The 26,969-nt window shown below is 39.0% G+C and overlaps 1 protein-coding gene across 4 annotated transcripts; it reads right to left on the bottom strand.

The window, feature by feature from the left end:
* On the bottom strand, positions 1-26,750 carry ZBED4 (zinc finger BED-type containing 4). Of its 4 annotated transcripts, none has more exons than XM_074827703.1 (3): positions 26,611-26,750; positions 20,753-20,830; positions 1-5,284 (listed from the first exon to the last, which is right to left on the bottom strand). In XM_074827703.1, exon 3 carries the CDS (start codon positions 4,875-4,877, stop codon positions 1,362-1,364), a length of 3,516 nt encoding a protein of 1,171 aa, XP_074683804.1. In that variant the 5' UTR covers positions 4,878-5,284; positions 20,753-20,830; positions 26,611-26,750; the 3' UTR covers positions 1-1,361. The 4 variants fall into 4 exon arrangements, with proteins under 4 accessions (XP_074683804.1, XP_074683805.1, XP_074683806.1 ...); XM_074827704.1 differs by lacking the exon at positions 26,611-26,750 and adding an exon at positions 25,963-26,094; XM_074827705.1 differs by lacking the exon at positions 26,611-26,750 and adding an exon at positions 21,481-21,999.
* Between the last annotated feature and the right edge of the window lie 219 nt (positions 26,751-26,969).

The raw sequence follows: 26,969 nt of genomic DNA on the forward strand, positions 1-26,969 counted from the left end.
TAGAAAATTGCAAATAAAATGTTTAATTTCAGAAACTGAGTTCACCATTTATAAATACACTAAAACATAGTAAATGCAAAATTAGATTAGGCATAGGTACAGTATTTTAACAAAGCTACAACTTTTCTAAAAGGTCATAGGCAAATGATGACTTGTTTCCCAAAAAGTATTCAATGAAAACTGAAATGAGAAGATTAATCTTTCTAGAGTTAAACCATGGAGAATGTTCCTTTCAAATTAAAATGCTGCCTATTTTTTTCCACCTTATTTGAAATTTTGAGGGCTCTATATCCCATTTGCCTGATGGACACCAACAGTTAATAATCAACCCTACTACATAAAACTCTAAGCAGTGCACCATATCCATAAGGCTATTACTGAAAATCAGAAGATCAGTTATTTCTGTACTAGGAGCTTTAAGATAGGCTGTTCTACACAATTGAAATTACATTAGGAGTAAGGGCTCAATTTTTACAATAGGGAACCTTATAGTTTTGATGCACTAAAGATTAGAAAAGGCTTTAGAATGACATTAGAGTCTTCATGGTAAGTTTCTTGCCTTTTTTGTACACGGCATTAAATAACAAGCATTAATTTACAAACTTTGATAAGACTTCCAAAGAGCTTTTATAAATACCCAGAATATTTCTGTAGTTCAGTTAAAATGTAAAACCTGAACAGGAGAACCCAGAATGGGAAGTTTTACTACCGATTGCTGTATAACTGACATTCCATATCATCTCAAATTTAAGATTTATTTTCAGATACTAAATCAATAGTCTCCTGTAAACACATCTTCCTCAATAATTCTTCTTAATCCTTTAAGTACTTTAGGGCTTGCAGTTAAAAACATCACATGATAAAAAGACAGCTTGAACCCCATCTTTCATGTACAGCTCTCTTGACAACTACAAAAGCTGTTTTGTTGCAATTAAAGCAATGTCCAACTAAAATACAGTACCTGGTTTATGGTTTTTACATAATAATTGAATAAAAAACTACAGAATAGAACTGTTTACATCTTTTTTTTGCCATTCTATTAAAACAAATGACTGAGCTTTTTTAAAGTTCATTTACAATTATGGATTAAAACCTACATAATTTTGTATAATTTGACAAGACAGGCTATCTCTAGTGTGAATTTTTAAAAAACATATATACAATATCTGGCCTGAAGTACTATGAATAAGGCACATGTAGACATATTGAAAGCTGAAAAAAATGAAACTAAAATTTGGAATTATAGTCACTGATTAGATGTCATACATGGCCCCTATTGGAGCAATTTAAAAATCCAAGTTATAGATAGTTAATATCCAGTGAGCAACAATAGATTTAGCCTAGCAGTTTGTTCATTAGTTTCAATACTGGAAGTATATTAAAGGAAGATTCACTTTCAAAAAGATAAGCTTTTCAAAGTGTTCAATCATTAACCTTGACTGACTAAAGTTGTTGCTTTCATTAGATGTATTGAACAATCTCTCTGAAGGAACAATGCTTGGTGGACAACCCAAGAACCTGACAGCCAATTTTGACAGTACTGGCCAAGATGACTTCTTAAAGTTCCAGTAAGTTAGAGGATCACAGTTATGCTCAAGCACTTCTTCCTCCAAGTAAGAAAGCACCATTTCCTCTGGTAACTTTGCTCTCTCCTTCAGGTCTTTTGTTTTCTTCATGTCACCCATGAGTGACCAAAGATTATCTTCCCCATATGAATTTGTAGATGGTGAACCTATACCACATCCATTGGAAACAGGTTTATCATCATCTGAGGTAGAACTCATTATTTCCAGCTCCCTGATTAAGTCTTGTTTATATTGTTCAGCCTCCTCTTCTGTAAATAAGGATGTCTTATACCGGGGATCCAGAAGTGTAGCAAAAATGTACCTTGGATCATGAAGGGTGGAGGACAATCTACTCACCATAGCTTCTTTCAAAGATTTCAGCATAGTATCTATGCCCATTGTTTCCTCAAACAGCATTTCTATTTTCCTGTTAAGTATATGTATCATTGGAATCACTTGGCTTAGAGTAGACACGTGTGTACTCATCTCCCTACTTGCAGCTTCGAAAGGTTTGAGAGCATGACACACTGACTGCATGACTTCCCACTGATCACAACTTATTAGCTCCCGAAAGCTGCACTCTATTGACATTTCATCAATTGCTCTTTTCTGTTCGATAAGACGTTCAAGCATATGAAATGATGTATTCCACTTTGATGGAACATCTTGTATTAGCTGATGCTGAGGCAATTCATACTCTTTTTGCAACTCAGCTAACTTCTCTTTTGCTTTTGCTGATCGATGGACACGTTCACAGATCTTTCTTGCAATACTAAGCAAATTCTGAACCATTCTCTGGCTTTTAATAGCCTCATTTACAATGATGTTAACAGTGTGACTAAAACATTGTACACTTGAATGATCACCTTCATTTAAAGTTTTCTCTATGCTCTGATTATCAGTAACAGTAATCCCAATCTGAAGGCCAATGGAAGTAATCCATGTTTCCCACCAGTACTCTAACTGCTTTTGAATACTGATTCCATTGTAGTCACAATCAATCTGTGATACATTTAGTAGTGCTGAACAATGGTAATCCTCACACTGTGGTCGAAATGAAGACTCAAATGTTACCCAATGAGCTGTCAGAGTTAGATATTCTCGTGTTTGGTTGCTCATCCATATTCCAGACGTAAAATGGATCACTCCGCTTTCAGCTTCTTTAAGATGTGAAATAATTATTTGTTTTACATTATCATACATATCTGGAATTGCTGTCCTAGAAAAGTAAGATGGAGAAGGTAAAGAGTACTGAGGTTGCAAATATTCAAGCAGCCTGTTAAAGCCAATGTTGTCTACAAAAGAATATGGCTGAAGGTCAAGTGCAATCATTTCGGCTACAAGACTTGTGATTTTTTTGGCAACTGGGTGAGAGTCACAAAACTTGTCATTGGTTTCATCAAAATTTGAAGATCCTAATAATTCTGTGCTCAGTGGCATGTGATTATCCGTAGATGAGGATAATACTGTCTCCGAGACATCAGTTTTCAATACATTGTTATGAAACCGCTGCAAATGTCTTAGAAGGCAACTTGTGCCTAGATTTGTTGGCTTTTTCCCCCTACTTATTGTACGTCCACAGTGCATACATATTACTTTTGTTGAATCTGCAGAACAAATTGAAAAGTGATTCCACAGTTTTGAGGTCTTCTTACTATTAACAGGAAATATAATTTGATTATCATGTGTAACCATTGTAGGCAAGTCAGTCAACTTTGAAGATGAACATTCTGCAGAAGCCAAAGTGGCGTAAGGAGAATTTGCCAAACTCACATCAAGAAAGCTCTTTTGGTTTCCAATTACATCAGGATGACGTCTATATAGATGTCTCATCAAGCAGCTTGTGCCCACGTCTCCTTTCTTACCGCGACTTATCATACAACTGCAGTATCTACATACTGCTTTTAGACTGTCTGCAGGTGACAGTGAAAAGTGGTGCCAAACTTCTGATTTAAGCCTTTTCATAATCCTTTTATTTTGCTGAAATACAGCAGTAGGTTCAAATATTAGTGGACCTAGTCCCTCACACTGTTTCTCAGGAGATGAAACAAAGGAGACTTCACCTATATCATCAGAAGATGACAACATTGAGTCTTCCACTAGAGCATCTCCAGAAGAGAGATTAGTATGGATCTCCTCAGAGATTCTGTCTGGAGAAGAAGAAACAGAAGTTGATTCTTTCATTAGTTTTCCAGGAGAGGATGACATAGAATTCAGATCACTATCTGAAGGTAGTAAAGAAGGCAACAAAGTTGGAGGTGCAGTGTAAAGAGGTGGTATGCTGGTACCACCCCCATTCTCTTGCAGGACAATGGAACGATGGGCTCTCCACATGTGTCTTATTAAACAACTCGTTCCCAAGTCTTTTCCATTTTTTCCTCTACTGAATTCATTCATGCAATGGATGCAAACAGCTTTAGAATTATCTAGAGGTGACAAATAAAAGTGTTTCCAGACAGCAGATCTCCTTCTGGAACCTGATGTGCTCTTTGGAATTACAACAGTTTTTTCTGCTACATTCTCCAGAGTGTCATCATACTGGTTGTTGGGTAGCTGTGGAGAGGACCCAACCATGACTTCTTTGCTGCACTTTTCAGAAACTGAGATATCTGATATTTCTTCAGAAGAAACAATTGAAACAGATTCCTCAATTATCCGATCTGGAGACGGTATTTTAGAGGCCATTTTCTTGACTAGTTTTATGGGCGATAACATAGAACTCAGATCTCCAACATCTGCAGACTGAGGTGGCAGTAACAATGTAGGTGAAGAAAAGGAGGATATACCTGGCATACTTCCATTTTCTTGAATTAGTACAGTGGGATGGGCTCTCCTCACATGTCTCATGAGACAACTTGTACTCAGGTCCTTTTCATTTTTACCCCTGCTAAATTCTTTCATACAGTACATACATATTGCTTTAGTACTATCTCTGGGAGATATAAAAAAATGGTTCCAAGCAGGTGATTTTTTTCTGGAGCTTATGTTTCTGCTAGAAAGGAGGCTTTGTGTCACAGCTTCCATTGCTACATCATACAGCGTACTACTATACTGAGAAAAAAGAGATCCATAATCATCTTCATTTTCTGTAGATAAATATTTGCCAGGGTTGTTGGTAATGAAGTTCTTTTCTTTGTCTTCTTGTTCATCACTGCTGTCCACATGTTTGAAATCATCTTGTTCTGTCTTTATATCCATTCTTTCTAGAGTACAGTTAATGCTGTCTTCCTCTTGCTCTACTTTTAAGTTATTGATTTTACCCAATACAAAATTACCATCCATACTGGGGGAACCTGTTTTACTCTTGTCCATGGATGACAAATTCTTCTTGCCAAATCTTCATTTATTAATAAATATAAATAATTTAAAAGATTATTTAAAATTTGATTAAAATGATGTATCTTGTATATTGAATGCACAAACACAAATGTGTGTATGTGTTAAAATAATCTCTGGTTTATGAATTCTGTATCGTGTTGTGCATAAGCAAATATGACTAGTCATAAAAATGCATTTAAAAATTATAGACTTAATTAATGGAATCTCATTTTTTCCCCAGGATCAGGACATTTCAGGTCATAGATGAATGTTCTCAAAGACAGCTACTGTTAAATGCTTCATGTTGTAGACATAATCCTAAAAAATGAATGTTCTATTTTCTTGTTGAAGGAAGCCATTCTGTTCATCTTGATTGGGCAACTGTGATTCTTTTGCACCATCTAGAAATAAAAAAAAAAATAATAAAAGACAGAAGTTGACTAACAGTTTAAATAGCTACAATAAAAGTGAACTGAAAACATGCACTAAATGTTCTGTAGGGTAGTTTTTTTTCCTTTGAGATAAAAGCAATTCAGTGTACTATTGAAAAAAGGAAAAACCCCAACATTTACTCAATACATTTACTGTGGGCAAATACATGTCTACACATGCAGCTCTGGTTCAGCTTTGACAAAATATGAAGTCCAAGCATCATTTTTGTATTTGCTTGGACATACCTATGCCTCATCCTACATCCTAATTCAACCACTGCATACATGCTTATATACACAAACATATACTAGATAGGTGTCTGTATCTACAGATATATATGAAGACAAGCAGGCATTTAATCATGTTGGCAGAGAAATACATACTTAAAACCAAATGTTAAGGTATACTCCTGTACATGCGAGCACTTTCTTAATGACAACAGTGTTTAAAAAAGCAACGTTTTACAAGAAACCTCCGTAAGGATGTTCAGCGTTGTCACACTAATCTTTCCTTCCGCTGACCACACGGTTATATTCATGCCATGACACTACTAGAAAACACCATACTATAGAAACAAGCTACTTTTAGAGTGTCACGATTAAAAACCAAAATGCTTCATTTAGGATAACTGGGCTATGCAAATGTCATATATACATTGAGGTGTCCCAAAAGCATAACAATATCACTCAGAAGCAATGATACATACAGTTGCATAAGCTGGTGCCTAGTGCAGCACTGCCAGCTCAAGTTCCTCACGTACCCAAGGGTTATACTACAAAGCCCATTCACACTGAGATAGCTCACTTGCCTCATAGGTAAAGACCTCCTCTACCAACAATTCCAGTACAAAGAATAGGTTTTTGAAATATAGCTGCATGTATAGCTGCATATAAATCACAGGGCAACAACAGGTTCAAAAACCAGAACCCCCTACCAGCTCCACACAAACCTGAAGAAGCTGTCTGCATTTGTCAGTCACTTTTTTTTTTTTTCTTACTACAGTTCTATCAGAATTCTAAATTTTGCCAATTCTCTTGTGTCATTAATGTAGTTACTGGTGCCTTCATTCAAGATAATAAGTGTTTTTTAACCACACAGGTGATGCTACACTACGCACTTCAATTTGTGCAAACTGGATTTTTTGGGGCTCTTTCTTCCCAGCTGAAAACAAAACACAAATTTGAATTTTTTATTTTAAAAACTTCTCACACAATTTTCATGTATTACTCAAACACAAGGATTTCAGCCGACAAAAGGTGAAATTAGTCATAGCTACAAGACACATTAAAAATGTCTAGGTTGTACTCACACAGCCACTTCCCCCTTGTAACAAGACTAATGACTAATGTCATATTAGTCTTGTAACCTTTTTTAAATAATATTTCTCTGAGGTCTGTTTACAAAAATCAGAAACACATTTTGTGTGGATGTCAGATTTCTGGAAAGCCTACCATAGCAATAACTTTCTTTTCCAGTGCAGGGGAAGGGGCAGAGAAAAGGAGGTGCAATCCGCTTATTATATCTATTTTAAGAAAAGAAAGATGGAGCACTCAGAACTTGCAAAGAGGAAGGCTGTAACTCTGGTTTTCTTTCTGTGAAAGTTTTAGTATTTGTGCTCTGCCTTTCTCTCTCTTCCTCACAAAAAAGGGAAAAAAAAAAAGATGTTTTCAGACACCAGAAGATATGAGCGTTGAGCATGAAGAACATCAGTTCTAATGGAGAGACTTGAGGAGAAAGAAAAACCTTAAATTTCTAGAAGAAATTTAAACACATTACACAGTACTTCCCATAGGTTTGTGAAATCACATCTAAGAACAACTGGCAGAAAAGACTAAATTTACATCACTCAGTATAAAACTGAATGAAACACAAGTTAGTGATCATACACATCTTGATGATACGCAAGCATGTGCATCTGGGACAAGAGAGAAACTATAAGATAGTCGACATTTTTAATAGAAATCGATCTAAGGTGGTCTTTATTTTCATTTTTAATTTGATCTAGTTTGTGAATTTGGAGCTTGGACTTCACACAGGAAAAGCAAGAATATATAATAAGCTGCTGTGTCTTAGGATCACAGAATAGAAAAGCTCACAAGCAAGTGTCACCACGCAGAGCTTACAGAACATAAATTATTCACGTAAGTGCCAAGTTACAGTAAGCACATTACAGATTCCTAGCTAGATTTGCACAAAATACACGCACACATCCATTGGCATCAGGTTCTGATCAAGTTGTGCACAAATCCTTTGCCTCAAAACAGGTAATCACATCTCTAGCCTGCAATTCCTGTAATTTCTTAACTATGCAAAAACAGTTCTAGGCTTTGAACAGAAAAATCCATGGAGATGCTTCACTTGTCCCTGTCCTGATAAGCAGTTACTGCTTAACACAGCTAAGCACAAGGTAGCTGTAATGGGAAGATTGGAAACCTGATAAATAAGACCAATTGCAAACTTCACAACAATACTTAACTAGAGTGACATTCATGAACAACACACATGGCCAATGGTTAAGTTCTTAATCATTATCACTACATATTCAAACAGTTAGGCCCTAATCATCTTATCCTAAATTAGCTTTGAGTACACAATACCACTGAGCTGATGCCATGTAGTTAAATACTGATGGCTATGGTCCTTGATGGGCTTAGTGCTGAAGCTGAGGTGAATAGGTGAGAGCACTATTTGGACTCTGAAGCAGGAACCTGGTGATAGACTTTCTTCCCTATTTCTCATTGCTGTTGCTGGGTGTTTTTAATGCTCATAATCTCCACCAAAAACGAGTATGGGAAGCAATCTCATCTGCTCCTTACATTATGTATCTTCTTTTCTTCAGGACCAGAAACTGTTCTTGTTCTACCAGGAATCTTTCCTGCTTATTCTATATCCTTGGTTTTTGCTTGCAGATGTTACTACTTGAATTGTTGATTCCCATGATTTTCTGTCTCCTATTTGTGCAATTAAACATAGGTCTCCCTTTGCAGCACATATTATTTCTACATTTATGCCTAGCTGTGATACGCTTTCAGGCTCTTAGGTGGGTCATGCTATTAGCAGTGTTATGAAGCGCTTATATACTGTGGCCAGTTACATTATTTTAGTGTACTTATGACTGAGTTTAAGACAAGAAATCATTAATTATATCTTGTCCACTTTATGACTGTTACAGGTCTCTGGCTACATAGCACATATTCTTTCTGGGCATTGTTGCTGCCTTCTAGGAATGCTGACCAGCTGAGAGTCCTAAAGGAGACTCTTTAGGGCTGCTAGATCACTTCCTGGGAAATCCCCAAAAGTTGGATGCCCCTTAGACGATTTTGCATGTTTTGGGTTGTTTGTTGTGGGGGGTTTTTTTGGTTTTTTGGTTTTTGTTTTTTTTTTTTTCCATTTTCTTTCAAACATTTAAGCATGATCTCTATTGCTTTGAGTGTTACTACATCATACTGTGAAATTAAGTCAAGCTCACTCCGTCCTTGAATCCTTGAGGGTTCAACCAAAGTTTTCTTTATAATACAGTCCCTGAAATACTCGGGGTTAGAAAGATAGGTATGCCAATTCTATGTAAGAGGCTACCTGTTTTAAAAACAAACAAAATACTCCATCCTGTTTTAAAATTTTATAGTAACCAAGAACGAAGTATGAGTTTGGTTATGACCACCTTTAGATAGCTTATTTATCCTTGGACGCAAGCCACTCGAAGTTAAGGACCTAAACAAACAGGATATTCAAGAAGGAAAATGTTTTCAAAGGTACAAAAGGCTACAGGCAGTCAGCTCAAAATTAAAGTGATTTATGCCTTTGAAATCTCCTCAATTAGATACAGACAAGCAAGTGAAACAGAATTAAGAGTCACCTTGCAACAAAAATCTTCAAAGAAAATAAAAGGAACTAGAAAACAATTATCTACTCAAATGTACTACTCTAGACTATTAGCTCCTGAGCAGCTGTAAGACAGTTGGTGGTTTGCTGTGGCAAGAAGCCTGCAGAAACATTTTATAGGATTTTCTATTCAAAATGGGATTACTGAAAGCATATAGTGGTTGACAAGAAGTATCAGCAGAATGTCACTGATCCAAAGAGTGCCACAGTGGACTGCCATGACCAGAAGAAATCACTGCTAAAGGAAGGGGGTAAAAAAAGAGAAACACCAGTGTCTTGAGATTGCAGAGACATACATTAACATACAGAGAAGTATGAGAAGTATCCGAGAACACTGGACCATGAGCAGATTATTTGTTTGTAAAGCAGATAGTGACCTGCAAGCTTTAAACAATTTTAGATTTTAGGTTGAGTAATCAGGCAATAATCACAGACTTCATTGTATTACAGAATCTTTGTGCAAATAATGGTCTAGAGAAAGTAGTTTAAAACAAAAAACTTTAAAATTATTATACAAGTGCATATAGTGTAAATACAAATACACACACCTGCAAAATGCAAGAGTAGTTGTTTCAGGAAAGATGCAAAATGTGGAGACAAAGTGAAAGCAAAACTATTTACTAGTTTGAAAAAAAAAAATCAGAAGTAGTGACAGATTTTGAGCGTAGGAGGTACATAAAAGCACATTAAAAACAAATTGCACAAACAGATGTCAGTTTTAGAATAAACAGTGTTAATTTTATTTATTTTTGGAAATGTGCAGACATCATTAAGAACATTGCCTAAATAGAAAAGCCCCAAAAGCAAGCAATACAAGCAATAAGGAGGAAACAATTTAAGAAATTATTATTAGCTTCCTCTTCAATGGCAGGTACTATGCTAATTAAGGAATATTTGCTAAAAAAAAATCCCACCACACAAAAAAACAATAAACTCCAAAAAAGTGAAAACAAAACACACATCCAAAAACCTGTAACAAATAAGCAGAACAGTTTTATAAATGTATAGCCTAGATGATTACCACTTTTCAAAGTTACAAATCCCTTGAAGAAGGAAAACTAAGAATAGTAATGTATTTTTTCTATAGAAAATTCCTATGACAAACTATCAGTACTAGCTGTAAAGAACTGCAGAAGCTTGCAAGATACTGAGCAATTAAAATGTGTTATTAGAAGAGACTGCAAAATTAGCATGTTAGTCACACTCTGAAACCAGGTGGGTCCTATGCTAAAGTTTCATTGAAGCTCACAGGAATCTGTACAGACATACAAGCATGAACTAGTGGATGCAACAGCATAATTGGGATCAAAGTACAGAAAGTTAGGCTTAATAAAAGAGACAAGTTGGTTTGCACCTCATGGGAGGTATGATTTGCAGAGGACTGTTAGGAGAGGAAAAAAAGAGGGAGGTAAAGCCACCTTTACTATTCCATTACTTTTCCAGTCACCTGAAAGGCAGATCTTACATTAACCAATAAGTGTTGTGGTTTTACAAAGGTATTCTCTTCAACTTGCAAAATAACCTCTCACGTCCACGACCCCAAACGCCCCATCTGGACACAAGAGTAAAGCGTGGAAACAGCACCACCAATACTGTACATTGCTCCTTGTTGACAGGAATAGCCTTCACACTAACCAAATACTGGAACAGAAAATAACAATTAGGACAAGTAACACCCGATATTTTTATTAGTCTTATATGAGAGAGTTGAAGTTTATAGCAATCTGTGCACTTAACAGAAAAGATGTTTAAAAAAAAAATCGGAGAAGCATATGTTAATGAAGGGGAAAACATCATAACCAAAATTATATTTAAGTAAATAAACCCCCCACAAAAACAGTATACACAGAAGAAGAGGAAAACAAACAAAACAACCAAAAACACAGAAGCTATTACTCTTGTAAGTGCTCTCTATTACTGGAGAGAAAAACCCTGATGCTAGAAATTGAAAGTATTTTTATTTAAAATTTCAACTATTTACTATGCTTTTTTCTGTACTTGTATCTTAAAAAAGTGATATATCAAACTAACAAAAATACAACTTTTTTTAATATTGCCTGAGATATCTATGTTTAGCTCTTGTTCTGTCAAAAACTACTGGTCTTGCAGAAGTCTAAATTTCTCTCTCCATGACCCCTTCCCAATTAGGAGGGCTGTAATATTTTATCTTTCACCTTTTGTTTTTGTTTCATCTATTCCACCATGAGTTTTACAGGGTCGTCTTCCTATGGGACTTACCCATCAAGGTCTCACTCTCACTAAGGCTCCCTAAGTACTCCTGAAACACTTGTAGAATGAAAAAAAAAAAAAAAAAAAGCAAGCTTTTATAATTATTTTTAAGGTTCCATTCTGGCCTGAGACAAACATTTAGAAAATTCCTAATTTACACACCGGGAACATTCATGAACAGTTTTATATGTTTGTGTAAACAAGAAAAGACTGATTCAGCTTTCAGACTAGGGCTAGTGGTGGGAGGGGGGAAAAAAAAAAAAAAAAGGGGGTGGGATTATTTCCTTCGGGGCTGGAGCATTTCACTGACGTGTGGCCAGCCAAGCAGGATTCCGCGAGTAGGAGCTGTAACAGGCTGGGAGGCAGGAACCAGGCAGCTCCTGGGGATGCTGTGACTGCTGGGCTTCAGCTGCTGGAAGAAACGGGGCAGCATCCTGTCAGGGCTGCTGATGCCCTCACCTCCCTCATCCCTGAAGAAGAGAAGCTGGGAAAAACTACAGAGAAAATAACATATCCAGAGTGACGCAGAAGAAAGGAAATTAAAACGTGCTTTGGAATGTGATGGGACAAAGGTACATGCTCAGAGGCTTGGAAGACAAGACAGGAAAAATGAGAGCCTTCCAAGAAAGGTATGTGAGCTCCCCGGTGTGCTCATACTACTTGTCAGGACATGACACAGAGACCTCCGATTTATCCAAGTATAAAGATAATTCATGCCTCTTCACGTTGCTGAAAAACTCAGTGCTTGGTGTAAACTGGGGTCTAAATCAGTCATTCCAGACAAAGAAAAAACAAGATGTGGAGAGATGAGTATTATAGCCAAAACTATCATCATTAAACTCTGGGTACTCAACCCTGATTACAAATGTAGGAATTGAGCTAAAGTAGACACTGAAAAGTTAAAAAGACTACCAGCTAAATGTAAACATTCCCCCTTTCTTGCCTCCTGTCCCCCAAAACATTAAATAATTTTACTATGAACGTGGACTATTTTATATTAAGCTCTAAAATAGACCTGTTGGTGCCAAGTCATATTTTTTTGGTGTAGTTGTCTCTGGACTCTTCTTTCTGTCTTCTCCCCCACCATCACTATATTAACAGTCATGCAGGAAGATAACAATCAACAGCACAGCTCAGAAGTGACAGTTTTAGTCTTAGACCACTGTTAAAGGGATAGTGTCAAGTTAAAAATCTAATCAGCACACAGAAAACACCTAACACTGCACAAACTCAAATTCCTCAAACTCAAACTTAGCCTCTTACTCTTTTAAAAAAGCCGGTTTATTTTGTACATTTGTTTTCTACTCTTGCTGCTGTAAACATCAATAAGTCTATGGGACTCCGTTCACTGATCATTTTCAGATATTCCCTGAAACCTCAGGAAATATACAAGAGCTAAAAGCCCCAGCTTTGTACAAATATCTCCATCTCAAACCCTAAATTACTTGCATCATGGTGTATGGAAGAAAGTGTGCACACCAGCTTCCTCCTGCACAGAACTACGTTGGCTCTTATACTAATGTGTAAAAGGAGAGAAAATAATTCATGATAGTGGCAGAACTGAAGAGAAACGGTATGATTTTCAGATTAGCATAATTTAAAAAAATACTCTGTAATGAAAATTAATTAAAAAGCAGAAATTAATTAAGATTTAATTTTAAAAATTAAAAGAGGATCTGGTTCTTAATTCAGTTCTTACATCAGTATATCCTCAACCATAAAACTTCTTTTAAAGACTGAGATAATGCTTTTTAAATATTATACATTTCATATTCATTATTTTAAAAGTCTGATATAAATAAGGATATTTGTGTTAGCATGTGTATTATTCACATCTGGCTGACATTTACTTCTGGCATCCCTGTTTAGTGCCCAACCCGATTTGCTAAACATACTCAGTACCCAAATGTTTCATCAGACCGCAATGATACAGACATGTTTAAGAATAAAGCAGGTGTTTGATATAGGGTAGGGAGTCAAAACCCAAGCTTATTTCTGGAGAAATCAGCCTTCATAATTTATTTGACAATTGATTAAGCATATATCTACTTGAAGCATCATCTTCCACTACCCAGGTTTAAGCAGCACTGTTAAACGCTATAAAGCCCATAGCACAAAAATCCCCATTCCACATGATTTCCAAACAGTAATTATCTTACAAGGAAAATAAAAATGCAAAGCTAAAACAACAAAAAAGTCACCTCGACCAAAACAATGTCACTCCCACGTTTCATATAAAAAATAAATATCAATGTGTTGCATGTACTACCATACATAATATTATATATCACGACAAACAGTAACACTACTCACACCTACAATCACCTGATATGCCTTTAATTGTTGCTATTTTTTTTTTCCTAGAGCACGAAAAGTACTAATAATCTCAAATGGGGCTATCTTCTTTCACATGTCCTTTGCTAACTTCCCATAGCAGCACACTATAAGAAAGGATATAAAAAAAGCAGGTTGCACACATGCTAATCACTTCTGTCCCAGCTTTTACTAAGAGATCACTCATAAAAAAGATCTGTCACGATAAGCAAATTATGTCAACAGTTGTCTAGGATCCAAACTGTCTCGTAAGTGTTGAAGTGCTCTCTCTCATTATCTGGTATGATACTACTGAAGCAATACTTGCAGGATATGTTTCTATGCTCTTGTTCACACCTGTCATTTGTTAAAATGCTGATGTTTTAAGCAATAATTTCATTAAAACTTTAAGCAGGATTTTCCTAAATCTTACACATCTGTTCAGTGTTGCTCCAAGTGAAAGCTACAGGAGATTATACTCTGATGTTTTTATCATTTGCCATTTTTGACAAACATATTATATGCTAATAAGATGAGGTAATTCTTGATGTTATGAGAGATAAGGTGGTTTTCTTAAGAAAAAAAATTTAGATTTTTTTTAAACAGTTGAAGCATGCATTGTTTGGCTTATAGCATTTTTAGTGCGGGACACCAAAGCTGCTTTTAGTAGCTCATGGTGTACAATTTGGGGCTCAGGCAAGGGGAGATGAAGGAAGGTTGCAGTAACACAACATGAGGGTAAAATGCAGAAGATAAAACTAAGAACAGAGTAGGGAAGATGCATCAGTATTATCATGGAACAGGAAACAACACACAACCAAAACCACAGTAACAACAGTTAAGTTCCAAAAGAATGAAAATCAGAAGAAAAAACATTTACTCCATGTTGCTAGAGAACAGCAACCTGCTTTCAGAAAAGCATCAGAAAATTCAAAGCAAAGCTCCTCTGACATTTTCCCCAAGTGATCAATTCATCTGCCTAGCCCATTACTCTTCTCTTCCTCCTCCTGTGCAGTCCACAGCTGACAGAATAAATAGGATAGGATTAAGACAGGAGATTCTTCTCCTGACTAGTCCACCTTCTTAGCTTGCAACATACACTTTTGTTAGTTTGGGTTTTTTTTAAACGTCTATCTTTAAACTCAGTAAGAGTGAAAGCTTAAGCACTTTAAGGATGATTTCAGTTAAAAATGAGACACTTGTAAAGGAGAAAGCTGAGTGTTTCAAAAGATGAATAGGCATGATGATGAAGAATGAAAAAGCAGTTAGGAGAAGCACACCATGTCTTGTGTACAGTAAGTCTTCTTGGAAATCTTGCTGAAAACATCCAGGTAAGTATAAAGTGAAAAAAACCTCACCAAACGCAAACAGGGTCCTTTCACAGAATCACAGAATCAACTAGGTTGGAAAGGACCTTGAAGATCATCTAGTCCAACCATTAACCTAACACTGTCAGTTCCCATCTACACCATATCCCTCAGCGCTATGTCGACCCTACTCTTAAACACCTCCAGGGATGGGGACTCCACCACCTCCCTGGGCAATCCATTCCACTGCCTAATAACCCGTTCTGTAAAGAAACACTTCCTGACATCTAGTCTAAACCTTCCCTGGCGCAACTTGAGGCCATTCCCTCTTGTCCTATCACTTGTTACTTGGTTAAAAAGGCTCATCCCCAGCTCTCTGCAACCTCCTTTCAGGTAGTTGTAGAGGGCGATGAGGTCTCCTGTCAGCCTCCTCTTCTCCAGACTAAACAACCCCAGTTCCCTCAGCTGCTCCTCCTACGACATGTGCTCCAGACCCTTCACCAGCTTCGTTGCCCTTCTCTGGACACACTCGAGTAATTCAATGTCTTTTTTGTAGTGAGGGGCCCAAAACTGAACACAGTAATCGAGGTGCGGCCTCACCAGTGCCGAGTACAGGGGTAAGATCACTTCCCTGTCCCTGCTGGCCACGCTATTTCTGATGCAAGCCAGGATGCCATTGGCCTTCTTGGCCACCTGGGCACACTGCTGGCTCATGTTCAGCCGGCTGTCAATCAACACCCCCAGGTCCCTCTCTGACTGGCAGCTCTCCAGCCACTCCTCCCCAAGCCTGTAGCGCTGCTGGGGGTTGTTGTGGCTGAAGTGCAGCACCTGGCATTTGGCCTTATTGAACCTCATACAGTTGGCCTTAGCCCATCGCTCCAGCCTGTAATATTACAGAATGTAATATTATATTAAGCAGTTTTAACTCTAATTTTTCTAAAATAAATTAAAAAATGAACTATATCTGTTGAACTGCTAAGACTATCATATATTAGTACCTATTCTGATACTAACCAGATCAAGTCTCAAGAGCTCCGTTTCAAAAACCCCTCATAGCTACCCGTTAATCTAATTCTGTGTTCATATTGATGCCAGTTAGTTACATGTCCTCAGATAGTTTCACTTGTGCTATGGAGAGATTTTCCATGATTTACATACATCATATTCATATATGTGTAATATGACACAGTACTATGCTTGTATGTACTTGTATCCTGGAATGCATGTGCACATAAAGGCAGGTTAGAAAGAAAATGCAGCTCATAGTCCCTAAAAAGACAAAAAATATTTTCAAGAGGATAAACAGTAGTTTAAATACTTCGTAGGGATTTTTAACAACTAAGCTTAATCACTCTCGTGTTATAAAATTTTATTTCAAGTCAGAAGATACCCTCATTTGTAAATGATTCTCCAAAGAGAACTGTTTCTCTGTACCAGGTACCTTCTTCCTTCCGCATGTAATAATTTGAAGAAATATGGCAAAGAAGACACCATCTTTTTACTACATATACTAAATATAACAGAAAATAATATTCACAATACCATCCAAGATGAGTATATAGAGTTCAGAAAGACTCAGTTTCATCTTGCCAAGGAGCATAAGAACTGCAACAAAAACAACCAGGTAACTTCAAAGACAAGCTTCCATACCACATGCAGGCGTAAATCGATCATGCCTATGATAGGGGTGAACTTCTCATGCCCCTTTCAACTATTTTTGGTCACTTGGTATTTTCTAAGGAAATTGTACATTCATCAGTAGCATCTGACATCTTCAACTGATATCCCAGTTTAAAAACCAATGACCTCAACTCTGTCCCTCTCAAAACAAACATTCCTATTCATGAAACAGGTGAGAGGGAGAGAAAAATGAGCAAACAGACCTTATTCACTTGTCAACCAGCCTGTCCCTAGCCTCCATGACACGGGGTCTTTTCCCTCTTAACTTCTTCTATGGACATATTCTCTTTGCCTTCTTCAAGACAAGGTGAGACTTTGCAGCAAAGACCCAGCTGACATGGACAACCAAGCCAGGAAAGCCGACATTGTTTCCACTAGCACCACACAGAGCACTAGCAGAAAATTCAGAGAGACTCTCCTGTTGTCCCTGGCAAACAAATAACTCGGTCTTCTTCTCCCAAAAGAACCATCCTGCTACCATAGACAGATTTTAATTTGAGCAAATAAAGTTTTGCTCGAGAAGCTAACAAAAAATACAACAAGAATTTTAATTAAGAATAAAGCTTTTAGTAGTACCTATTTTAACCAGTGCAGTTCATGAGCTTTTTAATTCATGTAATGCAACCTGTAATTTAAATAAGTTTTACAGAATAAGGTTACACAGGTATTTTATTCAGAGCAGGATCCACGACATTTTTAGTACAAGGGCAGGTAACAAAAAGGATAGCCCTTGCTGTTCCCATTTGCTTGGTTTGTATTATTATACAGAAGCCATAATAATTATTTTAATAAACCTAATATTTTGTGAGGTATAGAAAAGGGAAACAAAAACATTTAGAGAAAAGAAGGACCAGGAATCTCCCTGTTCTGTATGAGCATCACTGTATTTTCTGCCATAAACAGATTATGGTCTCCCCACAGTGCAGTAAGCCACAGAAGACAACTTAAAATCACTGGGAAAGGAAAAGAAGAATAGAACCTCAATTCCTCCTGTTTCTCAGTGCCACTGACAGCACACTCTGCACACTGTTCGGCTCCCTGAAAGCTTACCCACTTTTCCTACTATTCCAGGGGCTACTAATGCAAGTCGCAACACGGGAAAACTTTTCATGTAGAGTATTAATTACCCTGTTGTCCTTTGGTTGTTCTTTTTATTCCTGTCTGTAGATACATGCTCACAGTTATTACCATATCATGCTCCCACCCCTAATGCAAAAGAAAGAAGGGGAACCACAGAGCAGAATTAGAAAATATTATATGATTGCCATTATCTATGCCACATTTTAGCAAGGATTTGCTGTCCCAAATCTTAAATAAGAAAAGTTCTGAAGAGCCAGGATCCAGTAGTTGGGTGGGAGCTATAAACAGGCAGCAGTTTCCACACTGCTCTTTCCTCTCCCACCTCCTCATGGCATGTCTATCTAACACTATTAGATCCCTTTAATCAGGAACCAGATTTTCTTCAATGATCTAAACTGCACATTAAATCTACAGCATAGCATATGCATTGGAAAACTTCAATACTTGCAGTGGATGCTAAAGGATGTAGACCTATAACATTTCTAACCTTCTGAAACTTAACATTTTAACAGAGAAGAAAATGTCTGGACAGCAGAAAATTCCAATCTTTGTTCTCAGGAGACTCCAGCTCTATAAAAGTACTCATTCTACCAAAAGAGTGCCTTCTTAATCACAAATGAAGAAAGCATCACAGACAGAAGGAACATTTGCAAAATGCTAGCTCTCTGGGCCGCACTACTCAACCCCAGGAGCTAGTATGCAATAACTTGCTCGTAATATGCTGCATGGTGCAATCTGTAATGGTGAATACACCACATCTTGCATATTGATACACTGAAACACAGAGGAAAAACAAAGCAAGTCTTCAACTACCATGACATGGAGGAAAAATACCCCAGCAGGAAGTAGTATGAGACTTAGAAGTTTATGTATTTGATATATTCCTCACATTTCATACTTCCCCAAATAAACATATAAAAAAATTACTGTGTTCTATAAAACCTTAACAGAATAGTTAAAGAAAAAAAAAATGTCACAAGGAACTCAAAATGTGTTCTATAAATGCATTTTTTTTAGGCTGACCAAAATTATCTAAATTCTATTCCAGAGTGCTTACAACCTGAATTTCAATGAAGTACATGAATATGACAAAAAACAGGTGATAAAATGTATACACTTTTCTGTTGGAGCTCATATTGGCATTTAATTTTTTTTAAGACTAACCACTTACAGATTTCCTTATCTATCAGAACAACTCAACTTGCAGTCAACAGTTACTTCATCTGGGATTATAATTCAAGAAATAGTTCTTGAAGATACTAACACCAGATACTCATTTTCAGTAGACAGGTAGTACTAAAGTGGATATTTTCATTGAAGGCTTTTAACCTTGAGAGTCACATTAGAAAAGCACTTCAGGTAGAACTATGAAATGCTACAGTGCTTGACATACCATGAAACAGTGCAGAGCATACAGTGACCCTGAGATGAATGTATTAGAATTCAGCATTAAATACATGAGAGTGAACTTTTGGCAATTCTGGCAAAAGCAACATTGTCCCTTTTATCAAATCTCTTTACAGTGGTCTAGAACTAACTCCAAAGGCTGCTGCAAACGACTACTCTTTCTTGCTCTTTGGCTATGCTACGGACTTGGAAAGCACTAGCAGTTCATTTTTGCTTAGACTGATGAAGAATGATCCACAAGCAGATTTAGTATGTAACAAAATCCCCCACACCTTCTTTTTGGGTCACCTAGGAAAACTTTCCTTCAAGAAAATAATCTGAATCATGTTTTTATCTTTCTTTTCCTATAGAGGCCAGAATCTTATGAGGACAGGCTGAGAGAGTTGGAGTTGTTCAGCCTGGAGAAGAGAAGACTCAAAGGAGATCTTATAGCGGCCTTCCAGTACTTAAAGGGGGCTCATAAGAAACACGGGGACAGACTTTTCAGTAGGGCCTGTTGCAATAGAACAAGGGGTAGTCGTTTTAAACTAAAATAGGGTAGATTCAGACTAGATATAAGGAAGAATTTTTTTATGATCAGGGTCGTGAAACAGTGGAACAATTTGCCCAGAGCGGTGGTAGATGCCCCATCCCTGGAAATATCAGGTCAGGTTGGATGGAGCTCTGAGCAACCTGGTCTAGCTGAAGATGTCCCTGCTCACTGAAGGAAGGTTGGACTAGATGAACTTGAAAGGTCCTTTCCAACCCAAACTATTCTATGATTCTAGGACCCCACCAAGACTTCCTAGCTCAATATTTTACCTACCTTAAACATTTGTCCATCTGTTGCTAACATGTATGTTAACCAATAGTATAGGCAGCTTAAAAGTTGAACTATTTTATTCTGGGCAGGGGGAGAAAAAAATAATCAGAAAGCTCTGAAACACTATACAAGAATGACATTTATTGTTAATCTAGATATAAATGCTGATCTGAATATGAATGATTTTTTTCATCTGCATCTTAGTCAGGAATCTCAGGCTTCCGAAAAATCTGTACTCAAACTAAATATGTGAAGAAAAAAAACAAAAAAAACATGTTTCTGACAAAAAACCTAGCAAAAAATATTAAAATTTACTTTATCAATGAGGACATGAAAATCTGAACGAGTGTTATTTGAGTATAGGATGAATGTAGCATGGAAGTTACTCCCCCCTTTTTAAGAGGTAGACTGCAGGGTAAGGATGTATATATGCCAGCTGTTACCACAGAGTAAGTACCACCCCACAAATCATAAACTAGTTACTATTACTGTAACACTGTAAAGATATCCAGGCTTCCAAACTTAATTTTTAAGTCTCAGGCACTCATAAAAACCTCCTTCTAAATTATTAAGCTCCATGCAAGTCAATGCACAGGCATACAATTATTCATTACCTTTATCCATTGACTTACTCTAAATTAATAACAACAACAATGATACAAGACCCAAAACAAACAAACTGCCCACTAGTTTATTGAGCAAAACAAACAAACAAAAAAAACACAAAGAAAACTTACACATCTGTTCCACTGCATGCAGGCAGCTTCATTTGAGGTTAAATACTTGCTACTCAAACTTAATGATGATGATTGTATCTAAAGAAAAGAAGAAAGTAATTCCTTTTAATAAATTTTTTTAGTCATGTTAACTATCACAGTGGCAAGTCACAGGATGTTTCAAGTTTCTCTTTAGGTGACAGCTCCAGGAGTTGCACTTACATGACTAGCTCTCACCTTTTTTCAAAATTCCTAGCCCTCACAACTGTCAAGAAAAATTACGACATTTTCAACTCTAGAGCTCTAAAGCAAAAAAAAATACCAAAATACCACCCCCCAACACGAGTACTAAAAAGACTGCAAAGTCAAATTTTTGTACTTGTCTTGGTGCTGCTCCATTTTTTTTATGCTTAGGGATGACTACATGATGAATGAAACCAAGTCTCCACTACATGCAAGATTTCAAAGGAGCTTGCTGACACCTTTCAACGCACTACAGGATTCATCTGGCAGTTTGTTATGCATTCTCTTCATGAGCTAAACATACTGCTTACACACTGCACTTAGCATGTGTATTAATCGACATGCAATAGCATAGGATCAACACATGATTATCATTCCCCATGTATGAGAAAGTGGATTGCAAGTGGAGCATATTAAGTCAGATATTTTGACTTCGCAACAAAACAGACCAAAACAGTCTATCACAGGACATATTTCTGGAGTTTTGCAACTTCAGTCCCACTGACCATGATACAGACATGAGTGCCACTGTGTAGAGGCTCCAGCTGTTTCACTGCCCCTGTACATTAAAAAAAAAAAAAAAAGTAACAGACCAAGAAATCTTTTTGCCATCCTAGAAAATCCAGACAGTAAACTTTGACTCCAAATCCGAATGCAGAAAATGCTGGACTCTGCAATGCTTACTGGTCAGGATGTTGCTTTGTCCTCTTTTCTAAACTTCATATGGCTCAAGCATCAACAGGGGTTAAACCATCAAAGCATTCTCCCCACCAGTCAGTGTTTAACTGCTCTTACTCAGATTGTGAGATGGTCATTGACATATAGGCATACACACACACTTTTTTTTTTTTTTCCTTCTTTTTTCCTTGAGAAGAACACCTCTCAGAGGGAAGTCATGACCGCTGGCTTACTGTGCATTACAGAATGAATTATATGTAACTTCTTTTACTGACATCTTCACTTAAAAATACTTCCATACTCCTCCTTAAGCAAGTGAAAACATCTCCAGAGCTGTGCGGCTGGATAATTTGACTGTTAAGATGAGACACTTCAGCTGTCCCTACTACAGCGAACATTTAAATAATGTATACAAAGAGGAGGGTGTCAGCCAAGGAGACAGAGACCCACCCGAGGCAGGGTGCTCAGCAGGAGCAGTTAGGGAACTCTCTGAGACGTGGATTCAGCTCCTCAGGCAAAGTAGGGAAGTGAACCTGGCTCTCCCACATTCCTTGCAAGTGCCAGAGCCATCAGACTACAGGCAAGATAGAGTACAAATAATGCATCTTTATCCTCCCCGATGTCTTTAAAAAAAATCAAAACCCCACAACCCTTCCATTGTCATTTTCCCATTCTTTCACTTGTTAAAGATGACTATAAAACAGTCTCAAGACAGACCAAACATTTCATTCAATTCAAATTAATGTTTGGGTTTTCTTGATTGTTTATTTTAGTGAGAAGAATAACAAAGAAAAAGTCATTTTAGCTGGATCTGAGCTTATTTTTTTTAGAGGTAAACACTGATTCAGAAAATAGCATACACAATTACAGCAACAGGTAAGAAGCATAATGCTAATTAAATGAACCTATTTGGGGCAAAATTGGTAAAAATCATTTGATCATTGTCATGAGACATTTTTCCATACATTTTGTAAAGAATTGCAAAAGAATTTTGCTAAAATATGTCACAGCTGTTAAACCAAGACTATTTTCAGCCATAAGTTTCAAGCTATTGACTACTAAAATCCAGAACTGGCTTTTGTATTAAATGTACAAAAAATCTGACCACTCAGTGCAAAAACTGCTCTAACACACCAAGGGAAAAATATCTGTATGACACTAGTGAATGCAAACTAGCAGACATAACTCAAAAAAAAAAAATCCAACAAGCTTTCGGGCAGCTGTAACAGTGAACTAGTAACCCTCTAAACCTTCAAAGAGGGATCGTCCAACCAACCCCACATGTCATTATAAAGCAGAGGGGGAAGGGTAAGAGGTGATAGATGGGAGGCAAGCATGCAGTAATAGCTAAACAGAGCACACAGGTTGCAAGTTTAAGTAAAGATTATGGTAATATTTCTTATGTCAACAGCCACTGAAAACTAGTCTTATACAGGTTATAGGAAAGACTAATACTTCACTTTCCAAGGTGTTGTTCAACATAAAAAAATTCACAATTTGTTCTGAATTATCGCACATGAATGAAAATACGGACCTTAAAAATCAAGCTATTCTTATCAGAAAAAAAAAAAAAAAAAAACAACAAACCAAAATAATACTACCATGATTAAACTATGTATGATACTAGTTTAGGATAGAAGTTCCTCCATTTTGGCAGAAAAAACTTCATAAAAGCTTCAGTTGTTCTTACTTCTTGTTGTGTGTGCTTTAAACTCTAGATTTCACTTGAAAGCTATCTTTAGGCCACAGAAACTATTCATTTTTTTCACCAACTGGTTGAAATGAAACAATCTCATAGTTGTGAACTGAGAGATATTGATGATGCCAGTAGCAAATGCAAAATAAACAGCCAAAGTTGTACAGAAAACAATGCACATCTGCCACATGCAAGAGAACACTTTTTTGTGAAGCCTGTTTGGAAGGGTACACTAGAACAGATAACATGATGTAAATTATTTTATGTCACTACTACTAAAGTAGATTGTCCCTACTTAGGGAAAAAACGTCAGTTACGATGGTGAGTTAAACACTATGGTCTACAATGTGCAAAATCCCCAACTAAACTATCTATAATACTGTTTTCTATGTAAACCTAAGCTCATATATGTATAGCAACACACCTATTTGCATAAAACTGATTATTTTAACTGTACATTACAGTGGCAACCTCATAGCACAATATGCTCATTTTGAAGATGAGAACTCCTACAAATTAAAAGCAAGCCTCAAAAGACAGGATTTACAAAATCCTCCCATAGAATCTTCACCGTGAATGGTGGTAAAATGCAGCAAGGTGTTGGGAGATATATCATCTGCATTCCTTAATTCAAACTTTCTGAGCCACAAAAAAAAAAAAAAATCTCTAAGAAGTCATTGTATTTAAGGTTCTAAAAATTAGAACAAATTCCAGTAAAAAGGGAAGGAAAAAAAGATGCAACAAGCTCAAAGGCCACGTAAACCAGCAACTATTCCCTACAACCTAAGAGTTTGCCAGGACTTCTTTCTGTAATACCTAGTTCTTAAGAATCTTTGATAGGAGGACATTCTACTTTACATGGATAGACAATTTTAAATAAACGTATGAAATTCAGTTATCCCCCTGTATTTCCAAAGAACCTGTTATAAGCCTTAGTGATGCATTATGTGTACCGAAGTAGACCCCACTCTGCACTAACCACCTGTGACCCCATGACACCAGCTGTTCTGCAAACACAATTCTTGCTCAGGACATTTGCAGTCTAAGTTTAAAATGAGCCAGAATAGGTGGAAACACCAAACAGAGAGAAAGGCCATAGCAGACAAGGTAACAGAAAGGCAGTAAGCATTATTCTAAACTCATCACCTGTCTAGCCTTTCACTATTATATACTTTGTCTTTCACATGATCATTGAGGATGCTGTACCTGTCACAATGTTGCTTCATATAGAGTAACAGAGTTACGGTTATTCAAAAGTACAAATGTTTAAAAAAAACTTTTCTCGGAGAGGCTTAGTCTAGATATTTAGTTTTACTTAATTCTCAATCGATTCTTACATTTGTCTGCTCTGGAGAACTCCTATGGAATAAATTCCTCAACATTTGTTAAAGGTAGAAGATACTAGTAACACTTTAAGTACCAAAGTAGATAGCCATCCAACCATATAAAAACTTTCAGCACCTTGCCTGTTGATCTTACACCTAGAAGATAGCACCCATTTAAGAGTCCACAAAACAATTTCTGCTGCTTTTAATATACAATGAAGAGATTCAAGATTTTTTTTCTCCTCAAAACCAATCTCCATAGTAAATAATATCTAGAACACCCCTGTCCAGTATTTGTACAAACACAAGCTTCCTAGTAGCAGCGTGGTATCTTGGGCACTGTTGATAAAGTCTTCCAGACTTCACTACCCCCAGCATGTATTCCATGAACATCCTCTTGAGTGCATGTCTGTGCTTTAAGTGAAACGTTGCACTACTGAAGATAACCTTTAGAAGAAGAGAACTGCACTCACTCTCTTGAAAAGCAAAACGCACACACACACATAGCGGGCCATACAGACAACAACACATAAGGAAAGCCTGAGAAGTATGTTTATATTATGAGGGCTTGAAAGACTTTCTCTGCTTGGCATTATAGGCATAGCATGACAGCTCATGCTAAATTATTGAAATCTCTCAAAGATACCCCCCAGAAACAAGACACGGCTGCTTCTGACACATAAGCACCAGGGAGAAAGGATCCAGGAAAGAGGACTTTTTTCTACACTGCAAAGCCAAACACTACTAAACTTAGCAATGATAATTAGAATCACCATTAATGCAGAAGAGGCCTGGCACCTTTCATTGCAGTAATAAGTGTTTCTACACTTTTAGTAGACTGCACGTGCAGCAGACAACTTTAAGGGTATCAGCCTCTGAAATCCAGTAAGCATTGTCACGCAGCCAGTCCCTACCATGAGCAGCTGTCTCGGTGTATATCTAGAAGTTACAGAAGACATTTTTAAGCAAAATTACCGCATCCCAATAAGAAAACGGAAGCAGCAGTACATGAAAGTTAAATTCTACAATTTTTCCACATGCACCTCTCCTGAGCGACTCTGCTCAAGAGGGACAGGGCTGGGAACTTCACCCCACGCAGGAAGAGATGCGATGTTTACGCCGTGGCCGAAGCCGCCGGCGGGCGCCTGACCCCCCTCGTGTCCCGTGTTCTCGGGGGGAAACGCTTTCTAGGATTTCCTGGGCTTTTCGGCCCCGGCGCCCGACTAGCCAGCCTGTGCGGAGGAGCCCGCCCGCCCGCCCGCCAGTCCCCGCGCAGCCCCAGCCCGCACCCTGCGCGGAGCCGCGGGCTCTCCGCCCCCGGGGCTGCCCAGGCCATCTTCGCTCGGGATGGCAGCGGCCACATGGTCACCGCACCCTCCGCGGGTCCGGCTCCCGCGGCCTCCCGGCGGCGCGGCCCCGCCAGGTGGGAGCGGGCGCGGAGTCCCGGCGGGTCCCTCCGGCCCGGCCCGCGTCGCGCACAATGCCGGGCGGGCTCGGGGCGCGGCCAGCGGCGCGGCGGGCACCCCTCCCCGGGCGGGGGACGGCAGAGCCTGCCGGGCGGCCCGGGCCAGCGCCGAGCCCCCGGGGACTTGCGACCCCCGCCCGCCAGGCCGACTGGGCCCCCTCCCGGGGCCTCGCAGACAATGGAGCCAGCACCGCGGGCCTAGTCCCCGGCTTCCTGCGCCGCCCCGCCGCCACACGCCCCCTCCCCGGCCTGGCGGCGCTGTCCTGCGGGCGCTCCCAGGCGGGACGGGGCGCCGCCTGGCCCGGGGCGCGGGGTCCCGGCCGCACAAGCACCGGCGCCACTGAGGCAAAACCCGGCGGCGGTGGGGGGGGGGGGGGGGGGTAAGAGGGGGGGAGAGGCGGCGGGGGCCGGCGGAGGGCGAGCCGGACCGCCCTACCCGGCCCCCTCCCGGTGCCGGAACGGTGCCACTCACCTCCCCGGGCGGCCGCCGCAGGGGAAGCCGGAGGTCGCCGCCGCCCGGCCGGGCCCGAAAGAGTTAAAAGGAAGGGCCGGGCGGGACCGTCCCATTCATTAGCCGGGCGCTTTGTCTCCGGCCGCCGCCGCCGCCGCGGCGCTGAGCAGGCTGCCCCGGCTCGGCCGCCACGGGGCGCGGTGCGCAGGCGCCGGGCGCGGGGGGCGGCGCTGCCGCCGCTGAGCGGCCGCACGCACGACGCGCAATATGTCATGCGGGCCGCAAAATGGCTGCCCCCGGGCCGTGACGCTCAGGGGGCGGCGGGGCGGTGGCTCGGCGCCCGGATCCGGATCGGGGCGGTAGCTGCGGCCGCAGGGAGC

The sequence above is a fragment of the Strix aluco genome, chromosome 5, assembly GCF_031877795.1.
Source record: "Strix aluco isolate bStrAlu1 chromosome 5, bStrAlu1.hap1, whole genome shotgun sequence".
NCBI classification, from domain to species: Eukaryota; Metazoa; Chordata; class Aves; order Strigiformes; family Strigidae; genus Strix; species Strix aluco.